Source organism: Parambassis ranga, chromosome 14, assembly GCF_900634625.1.
Source record: "Parambassis ranga chromosome 14, fParRan2.1, whole genome shotgun sequence".
In the NCBI taxonomy this organism is placed as follows: Eukaryota; Metazoa; Chordata; class Actinopteri; family Ambassidae; genus Parambassis; species Parambassis ranga.
The window spans coordinates 7640922-7662824 of NC_041034.1; the positions used below are offsets into that span (position 1 = coordinate 7640922).

Sequence of the window (21903 nt, forward strand, 5' to 3'; positions counted from 1 at the left end):
TGAGATAATGCTGTTACATTTCCATTGGGGTCAGTGTGTGGACAGGCCTTTAGCCTACAGCCTTTGTGTAATTACAATCATTTTCATTAAAACACTGCTGCCAACAGGCTGAGGGATGGTGGAAAAAAGGCACATGCAGGCCAGGCCAGGCAGGCAGACGGTAGGCAAAAAAAAGTCTACAGCTGCAGCAGAGGAGAGTGGTGACGGCTTTGGCTGCATAATGGAGGAATACATTTACATACGCCCACCATGTCTGTCTGCAAAAAGATTAATGAAGTTGAAGATGCAAACTGAATTCTGCTGACATACAGCAAGAAAACAACATGAGTGTAGGAGAGCAGTTTGGCTGCATGAGCTGCTGTGAATGGAGCCAGTTTTCAATAAGAGTAAGTAAAAGAAGCAGAGATTCATTCAAGGAACAAGTTCTTCATTTTTGTTTATTTTTTTTTTATTGTTTGTGACACATGGCAGACCAGGGTTAGCGCTTTAACTCCATGCTACTGTGAAATGTAATCACTCTGCTAAACTGGTTTCATGTCACAGAGAAGTCTGAGTGTTTATTGCAGCATGGAATGAAAACAAGGTGTCATTTTCCAGCAGCCAAGACGAAATGTCAGGGCCGACAACAAATCCTGGGTTTTCTGCTGTTGAGACGTCTAATAACCAACTATAATTTCCCACATAATACAGAAAAATGTAGAATATTTTAAATTCCCATGAATCAGCTGGCAGAGTGCTATTTGTTTTGTGTATGCATGGTTTTCCAGTAAAAACAGGGCCCTGTAGGGAGGTCACCTCGCATCCTAAAAATCCCAGTCTGCTCTAATTAGGTTGTTCCAAAGGCCCGAGCAGGCCACTGTAACCATGCTAGTGACACGCCTGACAGTCTCTGAAGGCTGTTCTACACATCGACTCATCCTGTCCCACAGGCTGAGTCATCGACATTTTTTCCAAGTCCCTGATTATCACAATGTTTAAAGTTTTGTTGTTTGTTGTTGTTTGGTCACATACTGCGTCATGGGAGAAAGACAAATCTGATTTCATATAAACTTCAGTAAAAAAAAATTCTTTTAAGAAATATACAAATATCAAAATATTTTTGTTAAAAACCTCAGTTTCTGTCAAAAGCATATTTTCAGTTTGAGAAAAACCTAAAACTGACAAACACCACGTCAAGTTCACCTTCCTTCAGCCAACTTTGTGTCTTTTAACAAATCATGTGTTTTTTTTAAGCTGTGATAGACTTTATAGCCGACAGTAATGTAGGTCAGAGTGGCTGCGAACTTTAACCAAGCCCAAAAAAAAAAGAAAAAACTTGTTCTCTAAAATATAAATAAAACCACAAATGAAACCGAGACACATGGTTAAAAAACCTTTGCGGTCAGGTATAAAAATAACACAACAACCTGTGGTTTGTCATTTCTTCAAATGATAAAACTTCTTAACCAAAAGAACAGGCAAATAAATGCATGTGTGTGCAGCACGGTGCAACCAACAACTGAGATCTGTTAAATATTTACCAGTTATTAGAAAACTGAAGCAATGTTTGTTTAGCTGTCAAAAGAAGATCAGACTGTATTATACACTCTCTGAAACCCAGCGGTCAAAGAGTTCATGTAATTAACTAAATATATATAAATCCAGCACACTAAAGATGTATTAGTGTCATCATGTTTTTGAAAATAATTATTTTTGTTGCGGTTGATCCAACAATACTCTCTTGCACTGTTTCCGTGGATGACTTTAAAGAAGTAAAGCAGACTTTTACCCTGAGTCCATAAGGACACAACACAACTTTTATTTGATTATCCTGATTTTAGAACACATATGGTTGCCTGCTGTCCCTCCCTCCCTCTCTCCCTCTCTCTCTCACACACACCCTTGCATGTACAAAGACACCTATTTGATGAAAGAGGCCAATAATTAATGAAGTATGCTAAATATGTATGCACAAAGTCTCATTCATTCCTCCTTCAAGGAGTAAAAAAAGTATAAAGCAAGCTTCTTAGGTAAGATAAGATAAAATTGGGAGAAAAGCACAAGATTGCACGCATTTATTCTGAGATTTCACAACTCAAGATTTCAAAAACTGATGTTTATAGCTATATATAGACGAGCCAAGTGAGTGATGATGAAGAGAAGCAGAAGTGCAAGATGAGGTGATGAAGACAAGCCGATCAAAAGTTTAAACCTAACGGAGGCCTCTGTAACAGTCTGTGGAAGGAGATTAGTTACCTGCAGGAACCAGTTCAAACATTTTTTATTTAGGCCTGTAGAATATGAGCCTCAGTGCTGTATGAGGAAGGACTCCTCCAGATGTTACCTTTCACTCATGAACCCATTGACTGATAGAGAAAAAAGAGAGAAGGCACAGATAAAGAGCTTGATAAGAGCTTTGGAGAGGGGTGACTCAGGTGGCCCTGTTCCTATTATTGTAATCCAAACAAGCACCGATATCGCACCGACAACACGCTCGCAGCAACTAAGCGGGGAAATTACCTCCTGCCTGTGAACGGTGCTGAGAATACAGCATGTTTACAGAAACAGAAAAAAACTGTGATGGTTTGATCAGTCAATAATCTAATGACAAGAGCTTTTTAGAGCTGCTGTAAAGCAGAGATGGGTTGAAATGCTTGTAAAATAAAAGTTTTAGCTGCATGTCATCACTGAATCTTCACACATTTCCTTCTTCTGGCCAGAAAAAAAAACAAAAAACACAACAGCATCTGCAGCATTGATTTAATGGAGGTAAACAAAACCATTAGTGGTGAAAGTAGCATTTTTCACCATGGGTCATCGTTAATGGAGCAACCACAATAAAGGACTGACTCCACAAACCACCGCCATCAGAGGTAGGTAAGCTCAGGAGAGGTTGTGCATTCTAACAGACACACACACACACAAACAACAGATGTGCACACCTATTTATTCCTCTTTCTCCACAGGTGCTCTCGCCTGCTGAAATCAGTGTTCATCTAAGCTTACCAGTCCTGTGGTCTTTCCATTTCACTGAACAGTCAACACATGTCAACAGGCAAGCTTATAAACGCAGACCTCCCACTCCCCATTCTACCACCACATCCTATTTGTTAGAAGACCTGACAAGCCCTCAGTTATTGCCTTCTAATTTATTTTTTTTTCCATTTCACTATATTCTAATAGATCCCAGGAGGGTTGGAGGTTTAAATCCATTTTCCTTGTTTTACAAAAAAATACAATAAAAAAATAAAAAGTGCAATTTATTCTGCAGGTTATTTTCTGATGTCTGCTGACCTGCGTGAGTGCCTGTGGGCACTGTGTCAGACTGCTTTTGCATCGTTTCCTGGGATGACTCTTGCAAATAAAAATACATCACAAAGCACAGCAGTTTAAAGGACAATGTGAACCATATGCTGAAGCTCTAAAAACCTGCATCAAATCTAAAACAGCATGTATCTAAATTCTCTGCCAGACTGGCTTTAGTTTTATTTGCAAATATTACCTGACTGCAAGAGCAGAGGTGCTGTGACTGCATGGCCACTACAGTTATCTTTGATGATATGATAAAGCTACTGATAGAATTCAAAGAATATGATGCACTTTGTTTTAGCTCATATGCCATTAACTCTGTTCAACACGGCAATCCTGACCATTTCTGTCACAAAGATCTGTTACGCTGCATGCTGATTGCTTTACCTGTCAAAGTTATCAGACATTATCAGTTTCAAATCAAGGGCAAATCAAGCTGCTCATGCTATTCAGGTGTGTTTCCCGAAATACAGCTGCCACCCTGCTCGCTCTGAAACCTGGAGAGACACACGAGACCTGTCTTCTTACATTACGTGGTAGACTCATCTGCCAAAATATCTCACTCAAAAAGGAAATTAAATGTGTCAGCTATGGAGGTTTGAAGATGTTTGCCGACACATCACCAACAATTCTGTACAGTCACACAAACACACACTGCAGTTTAATAGAGCCTACAAGCAGAGGCTCATGGATGATTAGGATTATTACATTTTATTCAGAGCATGATCCACTATTCAAATCCAAGATTGAGATGCTTAAATAAGAACTTGAAACGTCCTTCCTACAAATAGAGAACATCAGTATGCATAACTATAATAGAATGGTGGTAAGCAGTGCCAGACACCAAAGAATTTCACACTATTTAAGGTAAAATGTTGAAAGAAAGCTTTACAAAGGGAAAAAATGACTCAACGGACAGCTGGAGTTTGTTCACAACAGGTAAAATGTCTATGGCGCTCTTATACTAAAATGCAAGTAAGGTGTGCAAAGCAAAGGGGGACATTTGAGGCCAGTCAGAGGACATCCAGAATCCAGACAGATGATTGAACTCATTATTTGAGTATCTAATTATCTACTTATGGATGGTTCTCTTTAGAATAAAAAGTATTTCAAAATAATACTAATAGTTAGAAAAAAAAACTTGAACAAGAAGTTCGGCTCCATAGCAACAGCAGAACAGCATGACTAAGTGCAGTGAAGCTGTTTCAGTCACTGCTTTGCACCAGCCAGCAGACATCCAGTGAGCTGTAAGCAAGGCGATCTTTCCCAAAGATTCCGGACTCCTGCCAGCCATCGTGTGATTGTATTAGTCAGATTAGGTTTTATAGATTTCATGCACTTGGAAAGACATCCAAGGACAGCATGAATATGATGATAGAAATGTATACTTCTGACTGTTCTCTATAAACACTGACTGATATAGGAAATCACTATTTAATATCTTTAAAGCATAAATGAAAAATGATCTTATCCACCACAAGCAATGGTTTTGACCGTCTACTTGTTTTTGATTTTCACAAAATGAAACCAACACTTTTCACTAAGGCTAATGCATTCTAACAAACACCATTTACCATTTTGGTGCAAGAGGGGGGCGGACAGGAAAGAGTGATGAATCAGTGGTGAGAGAGCGCAGATACAGAGAAAAGAGAGGAGAGCTCGCGTACAGCGAAAAGCAGATTGAGGGAAATGGAGAGAGCGTCAGCTGTAATTAATGGCTGAAAGGCTGACATACCATGCAGTGAGGAGGGAAATGTGGAAGAAAGGGTATAGCAGACATTAGCAATGAGGCCTTAGGAAAAATCACAGCAGGAGTTAAACTTATGTAATGGGCAGAAGCCGAGGTGCATGCAGCAGCTGAACAGGAGGAACATTAATCACGTAAGACGCGAACTGCAGAGACCAAACAGATCAAAGTGGAACTCTACAGCTCTGATTAATTTTCCAGCGAAGCACGTGTGTCAAGTCTCAGACTCTCTGTATGAGGGCATAAATATCATTAAATCTCTCTTTTTATGAACACCGAAAAGTAAGCATTTATATGTTATGGCACTCTAAACAGATAGGACAAGACAATCAATGGCTGGTAACACAAGCACAGGTTTGAAGCAAGGGGTGGGGCTTATCCCCCTATGACATCATAAGGGGCTGTACACTTTTTGATTTTATTTGTGGGTCTTGTGACAAATAAAATCCCCTAAAAAGTCCCCTTCAGTGCCCACATAAAAAATGTAATGTCACTGAATTCAATGACCTTTGACACTTGTGGTGAGCAATGTGGTGTCTGGTCTTCAGGCTCTTTATGCGGGACCTCTTCTCCTTCCCGTAGACCTGTCATCTGTTTCTTGTGAAGGTCTAATATATCCTCAGACCTTTACATGTGCTGTTGTTACAAGACACCTAGTGGATTAGCGGCTGTAGTTCATCATCAATACTTGTATTGTTCCGCCTTGACAAATAGTGCTCCCTCCTGACTTTGTTGCAACTAAAATTGATCGGCTGAGAATTTGCACTATAATCCCTATGTGTTAGCATGAACAAGAGAGGAAAAAGAGGTGACCTACATGTAGCAAATAGAAGCTCGTCAGGAATTCCAGCCAGAGCTGACCTGGTCTGCAGCTTCAGAACAATAACAAAGTTAGAGTGCACTGAAAAACAACAAGAAAGCACAGCACACAAACAAGAGGAAAGAAGTTCCGGCTGGTTAAAAGCAGATAAACATGACGTCAAGAATGCTGCTAAATAAAGGTTGATAAAGGTTGACATGAGAAGAAGAAGTAAGAAGAAAGAGCAGAAAGTGAGGGAAAGCTGCAGCCACAAACAGATATAAACACGAGACTCTGGCCCAGCTGGATTATGGCCCATTTACAGTAGAGCTCCTCCTCCTCCTCCTCCTCCTCCTCCTCCTCCAGCTCCCAGATTGATGACAGTCACAGGAGGAACAAGGAAGAGCTGTGTTTGTAGCCAGAGAAAAAAGCAAGCAGAAAAGAAATACACGAAATGCTTCCCTTACTACGTTGCTGCAGTGCAGCGGTGGATCTGACGACTTGTAGCTCTAACCCCGACATAATTAATTTAGACCAGCCATCCCTGTTACATCTCTTAATAGCTTGTCCTTGTTTTTTTTTTTTTACAGAGGCTGAACAGACAGGGGTTAGTGGCAGAGGTGCCAGCTCTATTCGCAGCCCTCATTATAATCGTTGTCTGAAGCAGCTTCCTTCCTCTCTCTGCTGCACTTTAAAAGGCCGCTGGTCTAAATGACCCTATCACACAGCTTGCAGCAGTCTTACAGTGCGTTCACACTCAGGCTGGTTTGCATAGGGACGAGCCCCATGATGAGTTGCATTGCTTTGGTTTCTTTTCACACAGTAATTTTATTTAAAAAGTGAACCAAAGCACGTCACATCAAACTGCCGAATACATCATTCTCTCTGTTTATTGGTCAGATGCGTCTGCTGCGGATACATACAGGAAGAAAATCCTGTGTTGTGGACTACTGCATGTTTCTGTGACATTTTTAAAAAGAGACATTTTTATTATGGAGGTTCACCCACGTGATTGTCTTTGTGTGTGTAGCTTTATTTGCTTGGTTTGAAAGGGATTATTACATGTGTAAACAAAACATGACAAGTCGTAAGTGTTTCCTGTCTGATATCCAGAGAGGAACATGTTCTCTCTCGCTCCCTTTCTACTTTCTCTCTACAAAATTCCCAAAATCTCACCGTGAACAAACCGGAGAAACATGACAGGTCCACGGCAACTAATAAAATGTATTAATTTTCTCAGGGAAGACTTAAGTCAGTAAGTTAACTTAAATTCAGACACATTCTCTCTATTCTATCTTTAGCTTTGGCTCTACAGGCATAGCTCACATACAGGTAAGTATTCAGTTATTCAGGCGCTCTATCCTTAGAGACCCTCTGTAAATTAAACTACTAAACAAGAGTCCTCTATAGCAAACTGCCAGTCATTGACACACACACTGAACTCACTATGCACTTTAGTCCTGTAGTCTGAATAAAAAAAACATTATTAGCGCACATGATGAGAACTTAAAAGAATAACCCCCTTGTTTGCTTATTTGGACCCTTTGGTGCTAAATCTTTGTCTGACGTGTTCAAGGTATGTAAAGCTGGCTGACACCAGACCGTTCTCCCGCCGAGAAAGCGGTTACATAAAGCTACTGGCTGGCTGCCAGGTCTCAGCATACGGACATGAAAAACCAGATATGGAGAAGGGGGGGGCTGTAAATCGCCCATGACCAAATTCTTTGCAAACATATCTGACCAATCAGTGAGCTCTTTCCAGATTCAAGCCTACAAGAGCTTTTTGGTATGCATTAAAGTCCAGTCAGATAAAAAAAAAATAATAAATGCATATTTCAGATCCAAATATATTTGCACCAGTTGTTGCTTTCTGTTGCAAGTATAGAAAAGCGATGACAGCAAGATGAGATCAGACCTAAGTCTATAAGTTCAGGAAACTGCTCAAATTGTCAGATAAGACTGGACGCATACATGTTACTTGTTCAGAATTAGAATCGCACCGGTGCGATGCTGCTTTGTAGCACATACAAAAGGTGCTTTTTGTTTATTCAGAACAAACTGCTGCTCAGTTGCTGGGTAAATATGAAAAAGAAGCCATTGTACCAAGGTCTGGAAAATAACAGCAAAGGCAACAGAACATGTACGTGTGAATAAGAAATGGAATTCTAAGGGTTTCCACCTGCAGCCTGTAGCTCAATAAGTGTCAGCAGCTATCAGCAGTCCAGGCAACAAGTATCAGTCTACCTACTGAATACCAGAAATGTGCCAGTATTTTACAGCACCGGGCCATTCTGGGCTGCAGTCCAACCCAGAATACCTTTATCTAAATACAGAAAACAGATGACAAATCTAATAGTTGATACACTACTGCCTTGTTGTGATGGAATAATTTGAATCACTGTGCCTGAGAAACCAAGGCCACTATTCTAAATTTAGAGCTGATGACTGATCTAGTGAGAAGAGTGATGACCACAATGATGCATGATTCTTCTTACTGCAGTGGCCTTGCACCACTTCAAAGCAGCTTGGGATGTCTTTACTTTCATTCATTTACACTGCAGCCTCTACTGTCTTTGTTGGGATCCAGTTATAGAGAATTGTAGGAAAAATTCATGGTAACACATTGGCAAGGAAATTAGGCTATTGTTGCCGCCCAATCCCGTAAGTATCTGACCCAAATATCACATTTTTAGTTGTGTCCTATTTAGTTTGCTGTAGTTCAACTTTCTCTTACACAAGCCTGTGTCTTCTCCTTATCACATGAAAGCAGGCAGGGACTGTAAATGATCCATACATAAATGTTGCAGTAAATGTCAAGAGGCTGATTTATTTCCAGCAATCAGTGAACCTGTTCAGCGTGTTTGACAGAAATATAGTTTGAGTTGTAGCTACCTCTTCCAGGCAATCACACACTTGTTTTCTGGGCTGTTGTGACATGCAGCCATCATGTAGCTCTAGCACCAGGACCCCTTCTCCAGTAATGATTAGTATTTTCCAGCTTGAGAGAGAGGCAGAATGATTTCTACAGTCCATGAAGTTATTATATAAAATAATTAAAATATTACATATTTTACTGAAAGCTGTTATAGAGACAGTATTTGTTTTTTGTTTTTTTCCAGTTGCCATTCTGTCCAAAATGCACACCATGTCCATGCACCATGCATGATCCTTTTGTCCAACATACAGGTCTATGCACTCCTGCATTCACTGCATACAATACATTCCTCCTCATATATATTATATCTGGTTGTTTTGTCCTCAGAGTATACAAGCTTCTGTGATTTGTTGGGTAAATGTGCCATAGCCAATCTGTCCAACATAAGGAAACATGTGGATTCATAGCACGGTTTTCTCAAGACGACAGTGCACTCTCACAGCCCCATCAGAACATTAGAACAGATGAAGCCACTCAGGTGCATCATTTTACTGCTTCAAGTATGAGTTAATAGGTCATATCATCAGCTACAGCCATAGTCTTGTGTTGCCAAACAGGACCTTAAAAGAAGTACCAGCTTTTAAAGTCAGCGGCGTTATCCCCAAATTTGAATTCTGTCCAACTCCTATCAATAAATACACACTAGCAGACATGGCTGACATGTTTCTTTCACCCCACACGGGTCAATTTCAAACATCGCTCTGGTGAGACAAACTGACACACTGTAACTCACAGCAACACATTATCATCACAAACTAAAGCTGACTTAAAAATAGTAGACTGACCTTAGCATTAGCTGTGCTGAAAATAGATGAGCTTCAGAAAGAGAGAGGCTGTTATTTTTAAGAATGACACAATGGTGGCTGAGAGATGGCTTAATATTCCCAGGCAAATAAACAGACACTGGTCATTAGAAGGACACGGCTTGACTAACTTACTACTTTTAATCAATGGTGAGTGGGGGAAAGGGTTAAACAGTGAGGAGTCGAACAGGCACCAGTCACCAACCAGCTGTTCAATCGGGACAGAAGACATGACACTGTATGTGCTGAAAATGTCACATGGACAAGTGGCATTTAGATGTGACGGTACTAAAGAGAGCAGAAGGTTCATGCACAACACCTTTTTAACTAATTATGTGTTATAAGTTTGACTTTTATTCACACATATTACTTAAAAAACTAACTGCTACTTGTCCTCTTTTAAAACTCTTCAGTGGCTTGTTGTGCCTGCTACAGTGACCATCACCTTGCCAGGTATTCTATTTAAAGCACCTGTCCTTTCCAGTCTGGTTCTGTACAATAAATCATCTGGAGCTGGAACAGATGAGGAAATCTCAAGATCTGCCAAGACACAAAATTGTGTTAAAGACCTGGAAAGGAATATGTCCTAATTTTTAAATCCTAATGGTGGCTCTAAAAGTTTAATTTGTAGCTCACAAAAGTGTCACCAGGTATATAACCCCGATGTAATGACCTTGAGCTGCTGGTGTGGGATATGAGCACAATATGAGAATATAAAGCAGGAGTCTACAGCATTAGTTCACTCTCCTTAATCCACGAAATTGACCAGATTATGCCATCGGTTTGTAACAGCAGTCTTGGTAAAGCTTAATTTATGAGTGAGGCAGTCTAACAGCAGAAACACACAACAAGAAGTGGGTCACCAGGGACTATTAAGTGTAGACCTGCACTGAATCTCATTAACGGTCTGAAGCAGAATGAGGCCATTATCAAGTTTCCCTTAAACCAGCTGGCATGGATCATAAGATTACACAAGGTGTAAGTCTGAAACAAGAGCCTTTACGGGGCGAACGTTTGCCTCCACATGTACAGTAACCTTGATCAGGTAAATCATTGACTGGACTGTGGCACAAGGACCTCTGCGTTGTCTGGTGACAGCCTATAACTAAAGCCAGCTGTACGCAAGCAGCAGTCACAGCTGAAAAACTCATTCTTCAAGGTGTGTGTTGCTGCATATCTATACATACTTAACCCCATCAATACCCCCATCATGATATGTGGTCTCCAGATTACAAAATCTGTCACGGCAACTTTAATTAAAGGAATGGAGAGATTTCATCGCTTTATCAACAGGTCTGACACTTGTCACCAGTGCGGTGTAAAATCTGCAGACCCCTGCTGATGATGTCCGTGGTAACTTTGCAACCCTGCCGACACTGATCAGGTAGCTGGAAAATCTTTCTTTCTTATAAAGGAGCCCAGGAGAGGAGCAAAACAAAGAAAAATGCCTATAATTGTATGATTTAATTCAAATTATTCAAGACTGGTGTCCATAATCAGATATCCTATTCAAACAGGCAATCAGACAAATAATGTTCACGTGGTTAAAATGTGTTGTTTGACTTTATTAGTCCAATCTAAAAAGAGGTAAACATTAAACTCCCTTTAAAATCTGTCCTACTTGTTCTGCAAAGATAAACATACTTCTGAACTTTTTCCTCTTGAACACACATACGGCTGGCAGCACGTGGACAGAAAAGACATTTGTATTCCTCCTACAGATTAACGTCCTCCTTGCTGAGTCAAGAAGGATGGATTAAAGACGATCACAGAAGTGTCGATGACCCACATTCAGGCAGACACACTGTGCAAAACAAACATTGCAACACGTCTAACTGTTCAGCCAACACACACACACACACACACAGGAAAACGGGTAAAAGTGAAGAGTAGACAGAACGACAAGGTGCCAAGCTGCTCTGAGGATTTTTTTTTAGTGACAGTGCCATGAAGCAGGAAATTCCTCCAACTTGACTCCTCCATCAGAAAAAAGTCATGATGTACCAGAGAATCTACAGGAGTGAGGAAGATGGCAAGTGGGAGGACCAATTGTATAACATGAAGAAGCAAAAATTTGATAAGAAACATATAGAAACATTGCAATTCAGTTAAAGAAAACTTACAGATAACACTGACATTTGTTGGAAAATACTCTGTGTATTTAATGATTACTGCTGTTTCAGAGAACTGCATCACAATCTGTCCGATTCATCCTCTGAACCTCAGATTTGATATGATACTGTAGCTCATAGGCTGAGCTTGATTCTACAGTGTCCAAACAGCTTACCTGCTTGTATACAAAATAAATAAATAAAGAGGGAAGCTAATGGAAGGAGAAGCATGATAAATGCTAAGTGATGTGAACCATGCGTGCAGACTTTAGAGCACCAGGTTATCCTACCTGTCGTGCTAACCAGCTTCCTGGGGAAACCCCTGAGCTGTTTCTACTTTAAACTAACCTATGATCACCTATAGCTTTGTGGTTTGATGCCCTTAAACATTTTTAGACGTCACCGCATTTCACACATGATAGGATGTTTTCAAATGTCATGTTTATTTCTACAAAGGAGCGTATGCTGTGTTAATAATAAACATCACTTAAGTCAATCTAAATGGCACAGAGGGCAACGAGGGCAGCGGCCAGAGCCACTATAGCCAAAGACTCTGCACACTTCCTGTTTCCTGAGTGGGCTGTTGCCAAACATAACAAGCTCAATCCTCTGTATATGAAGTACAGTGAGTGAAGATCAGTCTGGGCTATATTTATGCTCACTCCATATCCCTTATTTATTCACCAAATTTGATATGTATGTATATATATATAAAGTTGATCCACATACAGAGCATTATCGCCATCATCCAGTTGTTACAAGTTCCAAGGTTGGAGCAGGGAGCGGCATGGCACATACATACATTACTCAGAGCAGATTACCATCATATAACTCACAAGAATACTACAGATTCTCATAACAAAATATGAGAATCTGTAGCCGAGAGCAAGAAATGCCTCCCTACTAGCTTCACTGACAGTGTGCAATGTGGCATTCCTAAATATATGTGTTAACGTGTAGAAGGAACATAGAATATGTACAAATCTGTCCTCAGTTTTTACACTATATGACAACTATGTTATTTCTACAACTGGGCAAAGAGTATGATGTGGGTCTATTATCATCTTTATGTGAGTTACAGAGTATAACAGTCAATGTTTAATTTTTTTTATACCGTAAAATAGGTCAGATCCATCATGTGGCCTATTACATAGGCCTTAATATGTTCACAACACCCAACACCAGTGTAAACAAGCCACCAAAACAGCCTTAAAAAGGAAACAGCTTGGCTGCTAAGAGGTCTATAACTCCATTTGGCTCTCTGCACTACCAGTGACCCCATCCGAAGACTACTTCAAAGAGGCAAAAAGGGGGAGGACCCCAGACAGACAGACACAGAGAGGACTCGACAAAGTGAATGAAAGGGGATCTTGTTACTAAACACCTCTTGGATCATAATGAGGATGTGCTCATGTAAGTTCAGTCTGCAGGTATAAAGAAACAACCTTAGGCTAAATCAGCAGATTTAGAGACTATTCAACCCAGTGTAATGCTGTGTAGTGCAGTACTGATGAATGATTAGGGAAATAGAGAATAAAACACTAATTCAAGAGTGAGATAAAATGTCATTTATCCCCACATACATTCAACGGCTATCAGGAAACATATTACGCAACAGGAACTCAAACAATGTGGATGGAGGCTGGCATAATCTTACAGATTACAAATCCAGGAAGCCGAGTCAACAGACTTGAGTCTGACCTAGTTTTAGCTTCTGGTTTGACAGAAGTACCTGCTGTGAAATGACTAGACGAGCTTACAGTACAAAGCTGGAATTCCCAGTATGCAGTTTCTATAATGCATATGAAATGACAATATTTTATCTTATCATTTAATGGAATTTGAAATATGATTTCAACATTAATGCCACAGAACAGGAGAACTGCTTAAGATTAACCTTTTTTTCCCCCCAGACTATAAATACAGGGCTCCTTCCCTTTTTCCATTTCAACATACTGAACTCAAATTTCCAATTCTAAGAATTATGTTTAACGAATATTATACTTTTTATTTAAAAACAATCATAATTTCCACACTGTGTGTGCAGCCTTGTTTATTCTCCATGGAAACACAAATAAGTGTTACCATGGTTTCCTTACAGTCCTTTTCTGATTACAAAAACACTGTAAAAACCCATAATTGGCCATGCAAAATTAACTATAGTTGCACTTTCGTTCAAATTAATTTGGTGCAATAACTAACGTCTGAATTTGGTGCAGCCATAAAGCACTGGAGGCAGAGCCGTTCTGCAGTGATGCAGAGGTGGGTTCGGTCTCATGATTTATTATTGTTCACCTCGTATTGGACAGTGTAGGTTCACTCTGGCTGCACTCTCTCACACTGTGGAAAACACTTTTTTGATTCTCTTTTCTCCATATTTATCTTAAACACTACAATGAAATTCCATACATTTCCATATTAGGGGCACAATTAAAGTCACATGTAAATAATTGATGCTCAGTGTTCAACCATAATAACTTAAAATGGTGTGACTGAACTGAAAGCCTTTGCATGTTGTCTGTCTGCATTTCCTAAATGCTATTACATTTTTTTCTTTAGTAAATTTGGACCCACAACTAAAGACAAAACACTACAACACAGGCTCAAACCACACTAAAGATGATATCTCTGTTTGTACAAGCAACAGCATGTGAAAATATGTAGCTGTAATGTATCATGGCAGGCAGACATCTAGAGCTGCACTCGGGTTTGAAGGAGCTCCTACATTATTAATCTTCATTTTATGTGTAAACTCTGTAATCATAGAACACTCCCCATCAGCGCTGGGTTCAACCACAACTCATGTTTACATTTTTGTTGTGTAATGGCTCCTCGGTCAGTTTTCCAAGCTGTGAATGGACTCTACGTCCCTCCGCAGCGTTTGGGCCAAGCACAGCGTTGTGCCTGTACAAGCTTTTAGCTACAGATAAAAATTTAAATCAGCATGTTTCTCGTTTTCCTCTAAATATGACTCTAATAATAACGCAACTTTGCCACACCACAAGTTTATCAGATCTACATTCCGGGCAAGCACTTGAACTTTGCATGCAGCCGCATTGTTGCAGAAACTGTTGTGGCCTAATTTCTGGCATTATAATTATAGTAGCTCATGTATGATTAAGATGATTAAGCTCTTAGTAACAAGTTGTCTACTGGAAATGAAGGGCGCCAAACAACTGAAAGGTTCTCAAGGAAATGTAAATAACTGCTGGGTGACATTTGCTGAAAGTTGAACTTTGCAAAAGAGCCAAAACGTGGAGCAAAGCACCTGCACCCACCAGGATTATACAACACTAATTTAAACACATCTCATGCTTTGATTTCCAGAATCAGCACTTCTTGCATAGTTGTGTGAGTCTGTGTGTGTGTGTCTGCATGGCATCTCTGTACAGCTTTTGCATGCCTCTGTGAAATATGGAGAGCTCTGAGGGGCCCCTCAGGGCTGAGTAGGTGAGAAGGGAAAAAAAAAGTGACTTAGTGACAGTCTAAAGAGAGACAGCAGAACAGCTCTGTACACGTGGCTTCCCAGCCTCACACGCACACACACAAACACACACATATGGTCTGTCTGTCTTGCTGTCCAAGGCCCTGCTCTGGCAAAGATGACGCAGTCAGCACAGCAACAGAGTTTACATCAGCTTTTTACCAGCATGACCAACCAATTACCAACCAATGAAATTATTCCATTCAAAATTTTGCATCAAAAACATAAAATTAACATAAGTAACAAACAAAGCTGCAAAACCACATAATCTAAAGAAGACACTGTGCACAAAAAAAAGACACGACCGCAAGATAATGACTGAATATCTGCTTAAAGAAACCACTGTCGTAGTGCTCCAAAAAATTTTATGAATCTTTGGAGGGCCTCATTTAACTCTGGGCATGAAGCAACAAACATTTTGCCTATTTGATTATGTAACAAGAAGATTAAGCCAAGTGACATTATCAAGCCAAACTGTGCTGTGTGTTGAAAATTCCCCTAGTTGAACAGTTATGGGGGCTCGATGATACGTGGTGCAGCCACATGCAGACGGTTGCTATGCTACAGAATGTTATGTAGTAACCTGGGAGTCCTTGAGATATTATATTAATCTTAAATTGTTATATTGAGAGACAAGGCAACATTTTTCTCTGTTTTCTGTGTTATGAATTGCATTGTAATATTTGCAGCTTCGGCAGTGTAATAATGGCTAAAAGCACTGTAACACTACATTACACCACGCTGTGGTAAGGATTAAACAGCTGCACCAAAACAGGGATTTTTTTTCCCTCTTATTTGGTTCAATCCAAGAAATGCTGACACCATCCAATATGTCAGCAAAATCTAAAAACAGGAGTTTAAAAAGTGAAAACAGATTTGTGCATCAGAGCTTTTTTCTTCTTACATTTATTATCAGGCTTAGATTTATCTGCTGTACTGGATATAAAGTGCTTAAAACTAGCTCCACCCACAGCGGCAACAATAGCAACACGTTGTTTATACACACATGCTTCACTGTTAACAACCTGATGGTGTCATATATAGCAATATAACAATGCGAGGAACCAAAACAGGAGCTATAATTTAACACATCAGAATTTAGCTGCTTACTATTTTTTATGTAGGAGAATTTTTTCATTAGATCTAAGTTAAGAATACTTCTTCTCCATTAGAAGGTTGCACTGCACAGTGCTGTGCATCAGAGGAACACAATGAAGTGAGATGTCAGGTAGTGAGGTACAAAACTAGGTTTTGTAATGTAGCTCACTAAAGTCTATAGAAAAGACTTCAAGCGATTAATGTTTGCACATCAACCATGACAAAGGGACGTGATTAACACAAACACTCTATGAGCACATCAGACACAGAGCATGGAGACAGCAGCAGCAGAAACCCCTGTTCATATCACTTGTTTATAAACCAGCCTGAGCCAAACACCTCGCTGGCTCTTTACATAGACGAATGCTGATTCACATTATTACCCCCTGCACTACTCAAACACCAGCTTGTGCTCTGCCCTTTCAACCCATGTTCAAGTAGAAGCTCATAAAACTGTAAAAATAAATCTCACAGCTAGCTAGTTCAGTTATCAGATAAATGCCTTCCAAGCCGAAGTAGGGCACGTCCGCCACCAAACGCTTCTCAGTCTCACTCTGCTGCACGTACGCAGCTTTTTCACAGGACCCATTTCCCTCACATTAAACATGACCATGCAGCATCATTAGAAAGGCACACATGATTTGCCGGTGAGTCACTTCCTGTAGGATGACACGTCTCCCGATATCTTTTTTACGACAAGCACAGTTTACAGCACAGTTATGGAAAAATACCAGATGGATGGGGATAATTTTCCTTCCATAAGGAGAGATTATCAACATCCACACACTGCTCAAGGCTCAAGAAAAACATAAGGTCTCCTCAGGGTGACTATTGTCTGCTTAATATTACACCTTATTCAACACATTTTCCCTCCTGCCATCATGTAATCTGGAAACTCAACACATTTGAGATCCCTTTTACAACAATCCTGTAAATAAATTTCTCTCTGGTGTCCTAAAAATGTAGTGCAACCTGGATAAATGAGTATGATTGTGCACCCTGCTGTGTCTGCCTATTGGAGGTGGTAAGCACCTGATGCCCTCCATCCTGGCAGTGTCAACACTTCCCCTTGAAAACAAATGTCACAGACAAACACACAACAACACCTGAGCACCTTTTTTGAGTTATAAAGCGGTGTTTTCAACAAGCTACAACCCCACTGTAAGGTTCAGAAATGTGTGAAACAGATTGCTCTGTCAAGGTGCGAGAAACTAAACAACCCTGTCATACCAGTCCAAATATGACCGCTTTGGGAGCAGCAAGGCAAAAGGAAAACTATACTTTATCTGACTGAACACATCACAGTCAATAATCAATGAGAGCAAACAAGGCGTAAACACAGTGGGGTGAAGTAATTCAATGACACCTACCCGGGGAAGCCGTCAGAGAAAGGTGCCAAGGCCGTTGCAGAGGTGATTCCATCATCGCCACTCTGTATCCCAGACGTCTCTCCATACCTTTTCCCCCTGATCCAGCTCTCCCTTGCCAGAGACATGTTTGAGTACATGCCAAAAGGCTTCTGGTCTTGCAGACCCACCGTGGAGGCTGGACTTGCTCTGTATTGGTAGCCAGGTCCAGCCCTGCCACACATAGAAGCCGACATGTGGCCTCCTCCATGGAGAGAGCTCATGCTGCTGTGGACAGACTGCGACTGGCAGAAAGAAGGGCTGTCCTGCTTCTCCTGTTTTACCACACCCGGAGTGCAGATGTGGATGTAGGAATTGTCAGGATCCTTCTCCTCCTTGATGACGACACTGGAGAGAAGCGTTGGATTCTGCTGATGTTGATGGTGAAGCTGATGTTGCTGGTGCTGCACTAGATGAGGCTGCTGCTGGTGTGGGTTGTGGTGCATGTGATGTTGCTGCTGCTCTGTGCCGTTGACACTTGTACAGTTTTCACCATTACCAATGAGAGACTTTGTTTCCTTTAGCAAGCCGCCAACGGGGCCACTGCCACTGCTGGTGTTCTCCTGCAGGATGTTATCCAAATGTGCCACTTCTGAATCCAACTCGAAAGGATTGATTTCTGGCAGCGAGCTGGGAAGGTCCAAGTCTTGCCAAATCTCAGTATCCTCTATTAGGTGGCCACTGTTTCCATCCAAATCACATGGACCGGAGCCTGTGTGTCCGCTGTACGGTCCAGAGTCCTTGTCCATTGAAAAAATCCCCTCCTGCTTGATGGGCTGAGAGAAAAGGTCGGGCAGAGGGAGGTTGCCCAGGACGGAGCTTTCTGAGGTGTTGATGACAGTAGTGGACGTCTGCTCAAGATCAGAAATACTCTGGTTCAGCAACGGCAAGCTGTCCCCCATGCTGAATACACCGACGTCCTGTTGTTTCTGCAACCGGATCATTTTACCCTCCTTCATGTCTGAGCCCTGAGAGAGGACATGTTGCTGAAGAGCCTCGAAGAGGTCTCCAAACTCCCCTTGGTCTTTGGTTGTGCCCCGTCCGTTTGGGGCCACTGCGGGCTGGGTGCCAGGCAGATGCATTGCAGACTGGAGCAGAGAACCAGGTGTATCTCTGCCTACCTCGGCTCCTATATCCCCAAATGTCAGGCTGTCGTCTGGATTACCATTCCGCTTCAGTCCACCCTGATCCATTTCTTTATTCTGAGGGTGACAGTGAGGTGAGGATTGTCAGGGAGAATCAAAAAAAGGCACAGAACACACACACACAGGCCTGCCATGATTATTTTGTTATTGACTTCATATCATACAGTATATATGGACATGACCTGAATATTACATAAGAATGTCACTGGCACCATTACAGGTCTGCTGCACGGTGCTTTTAAGCATTTTTTTCTCATCTCCTCAGCCAAACAAAAAAAAAATATGTTGATGCATGCTTTTCTGTCATATCTGGTTGCACTGCTTCTGTCCTCTCACCTGCTTTCAGTGTCAAGAGTTTCTGTGTGGGCGGAGCTTGAGCAGCTCCTACACAAACACACACAGCAACAGAGAGTCAGGTGAAGTGTAGATAAGCTTAGGCGTACTCCTAAATGGTGCCCAAGTGCAAGCAAAAAGTTTTGGTCTCAATGCTTCACTCAATGCACATCTTAATGTAGCCACTGAGATGTTTTCCCTCATTTAAATCCAATATAATAAATAAAATAGTCTAATATATTCTGAATAAACAAAACTTCCCTGCTCTCTGATAGTGTTTACTTGAAGTTTTATATTATATACCATCACTATTGTTTATCACAGTGTTTTCTAGGATCATTTGTAGTCCTTCTTAAGAAGTTATCATGACAGGCCTGCACACACAAACAACAGAAGAGACACAATTTGAAGTTGATGACACGGGATTAATATAAAAAAAACGTATTAAAACAGCAAGTTTTAATCATTTAAACAAAAAAAGGTGTTGTCTTAAAAGCACCTATACCGCCGTACCCACACTCCTATTTATGCTGCTTTCTAAGGAAATGACAGCAGCAGAATGAAAGAGGCCATCTCATCTCCTCCTCTCACACCCACACTGTAACAATGTGGCCCCAAAATGGCACAACATCACAAAATCAACCAAATCAACACACACACACACAAAGACTAACACTATTGTGTTATTTCTTTGACCTGGTCTTATTTGAAAGAGCGTAATAAGACATGCCCAGGCACAACTTGCTTGCAGTTAGTGCCACTGACAGCCCCACGTTACAGTAAGCAGCAGCATGTGTGCAGCAACATGCAGCTGTCGAAAGAGATTAACCCACTGTGGGCCTCTCAGGGCATTACATATCTCCATTTGTAAGCAAATGATCAATCAGGTCTAGACTCTGTGCACAAAATTAAACCTTTAAATAAAAAACTGTAAGTTACAAAAAAATATGAAGGTGCACACATTGACCTATGAGATGGTATTTACAAGCCTTGTTTTTATTTTGAAGTCAATGCATCTGAAAATAAATACACACACTAATAATCCTGCATCTCTAAGCGTGTTCCAAACTTAGGCGTTCATTTGATATGCTTGTAAATGTCAAATAAAAACCTCAACATCAAAATTCCAAAGCAGGTTGTGACGACTGGAACACTTCCGGTGATGTTTTGATTAATAAAAGACGATATTATCATTTTTAAGCTTTTTTTTGCTCTATATAGTCCACATACAGTGCAGTCTGTATAGAGCTATAAGGGCAGCTGTATTTATTCTGCCACATCCGCTGCACTGTGCTGCTTCAGGTTCAAGGATGTGTGGGATTCTCCAGTGTTTCTTTACACAAATGACTGAAATTTCTATATTCGCAACCTGGTGATGCGTTTACTGGACTTTTGTTTACAACACTTTTTTGTCCGGATATAATGCATTATTGTCCGCAATCTAGCTGCAAGCAGACTGCGCAATTTTGCAAAATTCAGATTGTTGTGATATCACCTTTACAATGCTATAACAGAGGTCATTGGAAGGTTAAGAAGAAAAAAACTTTTGGGGTTTCCGGACTTGCCTTACTGTACTTTTTCCCACCGAACAACACAACACACGGAATTAGTGCAACCTGTTGGCAACAGTGGGAAACTGCACTAATCACACGCCTACAAGCCCGCGGAGGCTAATATGGAGCCAGTGTCACATGAAGTTTTTTCCCCTCCGTTTCTTACACAGAACCTCCAGAAATAAGACGGTTCCTGTGACCCTGCTGCTTGATTCTGTCAGGGTGCCAAACGGTGCAGCGCGGCTGTCACTGGCGCAGCACCGGGGACGCACGCCGTCGGCCTACTCGACGGTATTAGGCTACAACCAGTTTGTTTTTTATTTGTTTTTTATTTATGTATGTATTTTCACCTCTATTGACATTTCGACAGTAGACGCATGTAAAAGTAGTCCGTACCTGTGTTGAAAGAGGATGCACTCCCACCGTTTAGGTCATCTCCCGTCAGTCCAACTTGGCCAAAAAAAAAATGTGAGAAATAACGCAACGTCCAACAAGCTCTCAGATAAATCCCCCTCCGTGCAGCGACGTTATGCGGCTAAATAATATCAGCTGGATCTGCCTCTCTCTCTCTGTGTGGCAGGAAAACATTCTCCGCAGCTTCTAACTAAAAGAACAAACAAACAAACAAACAAACAAGCAACGACGGCGCTGACTGAGCTGGAGCTGACGAGATCTCCAATGTGTGTGTGCGCCGTTCGCGGATCTGTCGATAACTTTTAATGCGCGCCGCCGACAGGAGGAGGGGGTAAAAGAAAATAAAAAACAATCGGTCACTTGCGATCTCAGGATAAATCCGCAATAAATCGACACATCTGCGGCGCAATATTCTGCTCTTGCGCCATTAAACCCGTGAGTACATTAAAGTTATATAATACAAGCCGTGCTGCCCTGGCGCACTCAACTGCAAACTCAGGCAGGGCAGGGCGATCGGTTAGTGAAGCGCAGTCAAGTTATATGGGAAAAACGCTGCACTTCCGCTTTGACCTTTCAAAATAAAAGCTTTCTTGTTGCAACTGCTATTATTAATGAAACATAACAGTCATTCATAGTGCAAAATATCTTTACTACTATACTTTGTGCAGATTACAATCTAACGCTGTTTGTTATTTTCAATATATTTGACATTGCTTTTATTAAAAATTAACTTTTGGCTTTTATTTGGAAGGCGACTGTTAATTGTCCTTTCTCTGCGTGTGTGCCT

At 41.0% G+C, this 21903-nt stretch overlaps 1 protein-coding gene across 3 annotated transcripts in view; it reads right to left on the bottom strand.

The window, feature by feature from the left end:
- The window catches only part of LOC114445640 (glucocorticoid receptor-like), a 45854-nt gene extending 24242 nt beyond the window's left edge, over nucleotides 1-21612 (bottom strand). For 2 of the 3 annotated variants that reach the window (XM_028420710.1, XM_028420712.1), the window contains exons 1-2: nucleotides 21099-21612; nucleotides 17636-18873 (exon numbers count right to left, since the gene is read on the bottom strand). In XM_028420710.1, the coding sequence (XP_028276511.1) occupies nucleotides 17636-18864 (1229 nt within the window). In that variant the 5' untranslated portion in view covers nucleotides 18865-18873; nucleotides 21099-21612. Of the gene's footprint in view, nucleotides 1-17635; nucleotides 18874-19152; nucleotides 19201-21098 lie in introns of all 3 variants that reach the window. The other variant, XM_028420711.1, reaches the window with a different exon arrangement.
- Nucleotides 21613-21903: the final 291 nt, after the last annotated feature.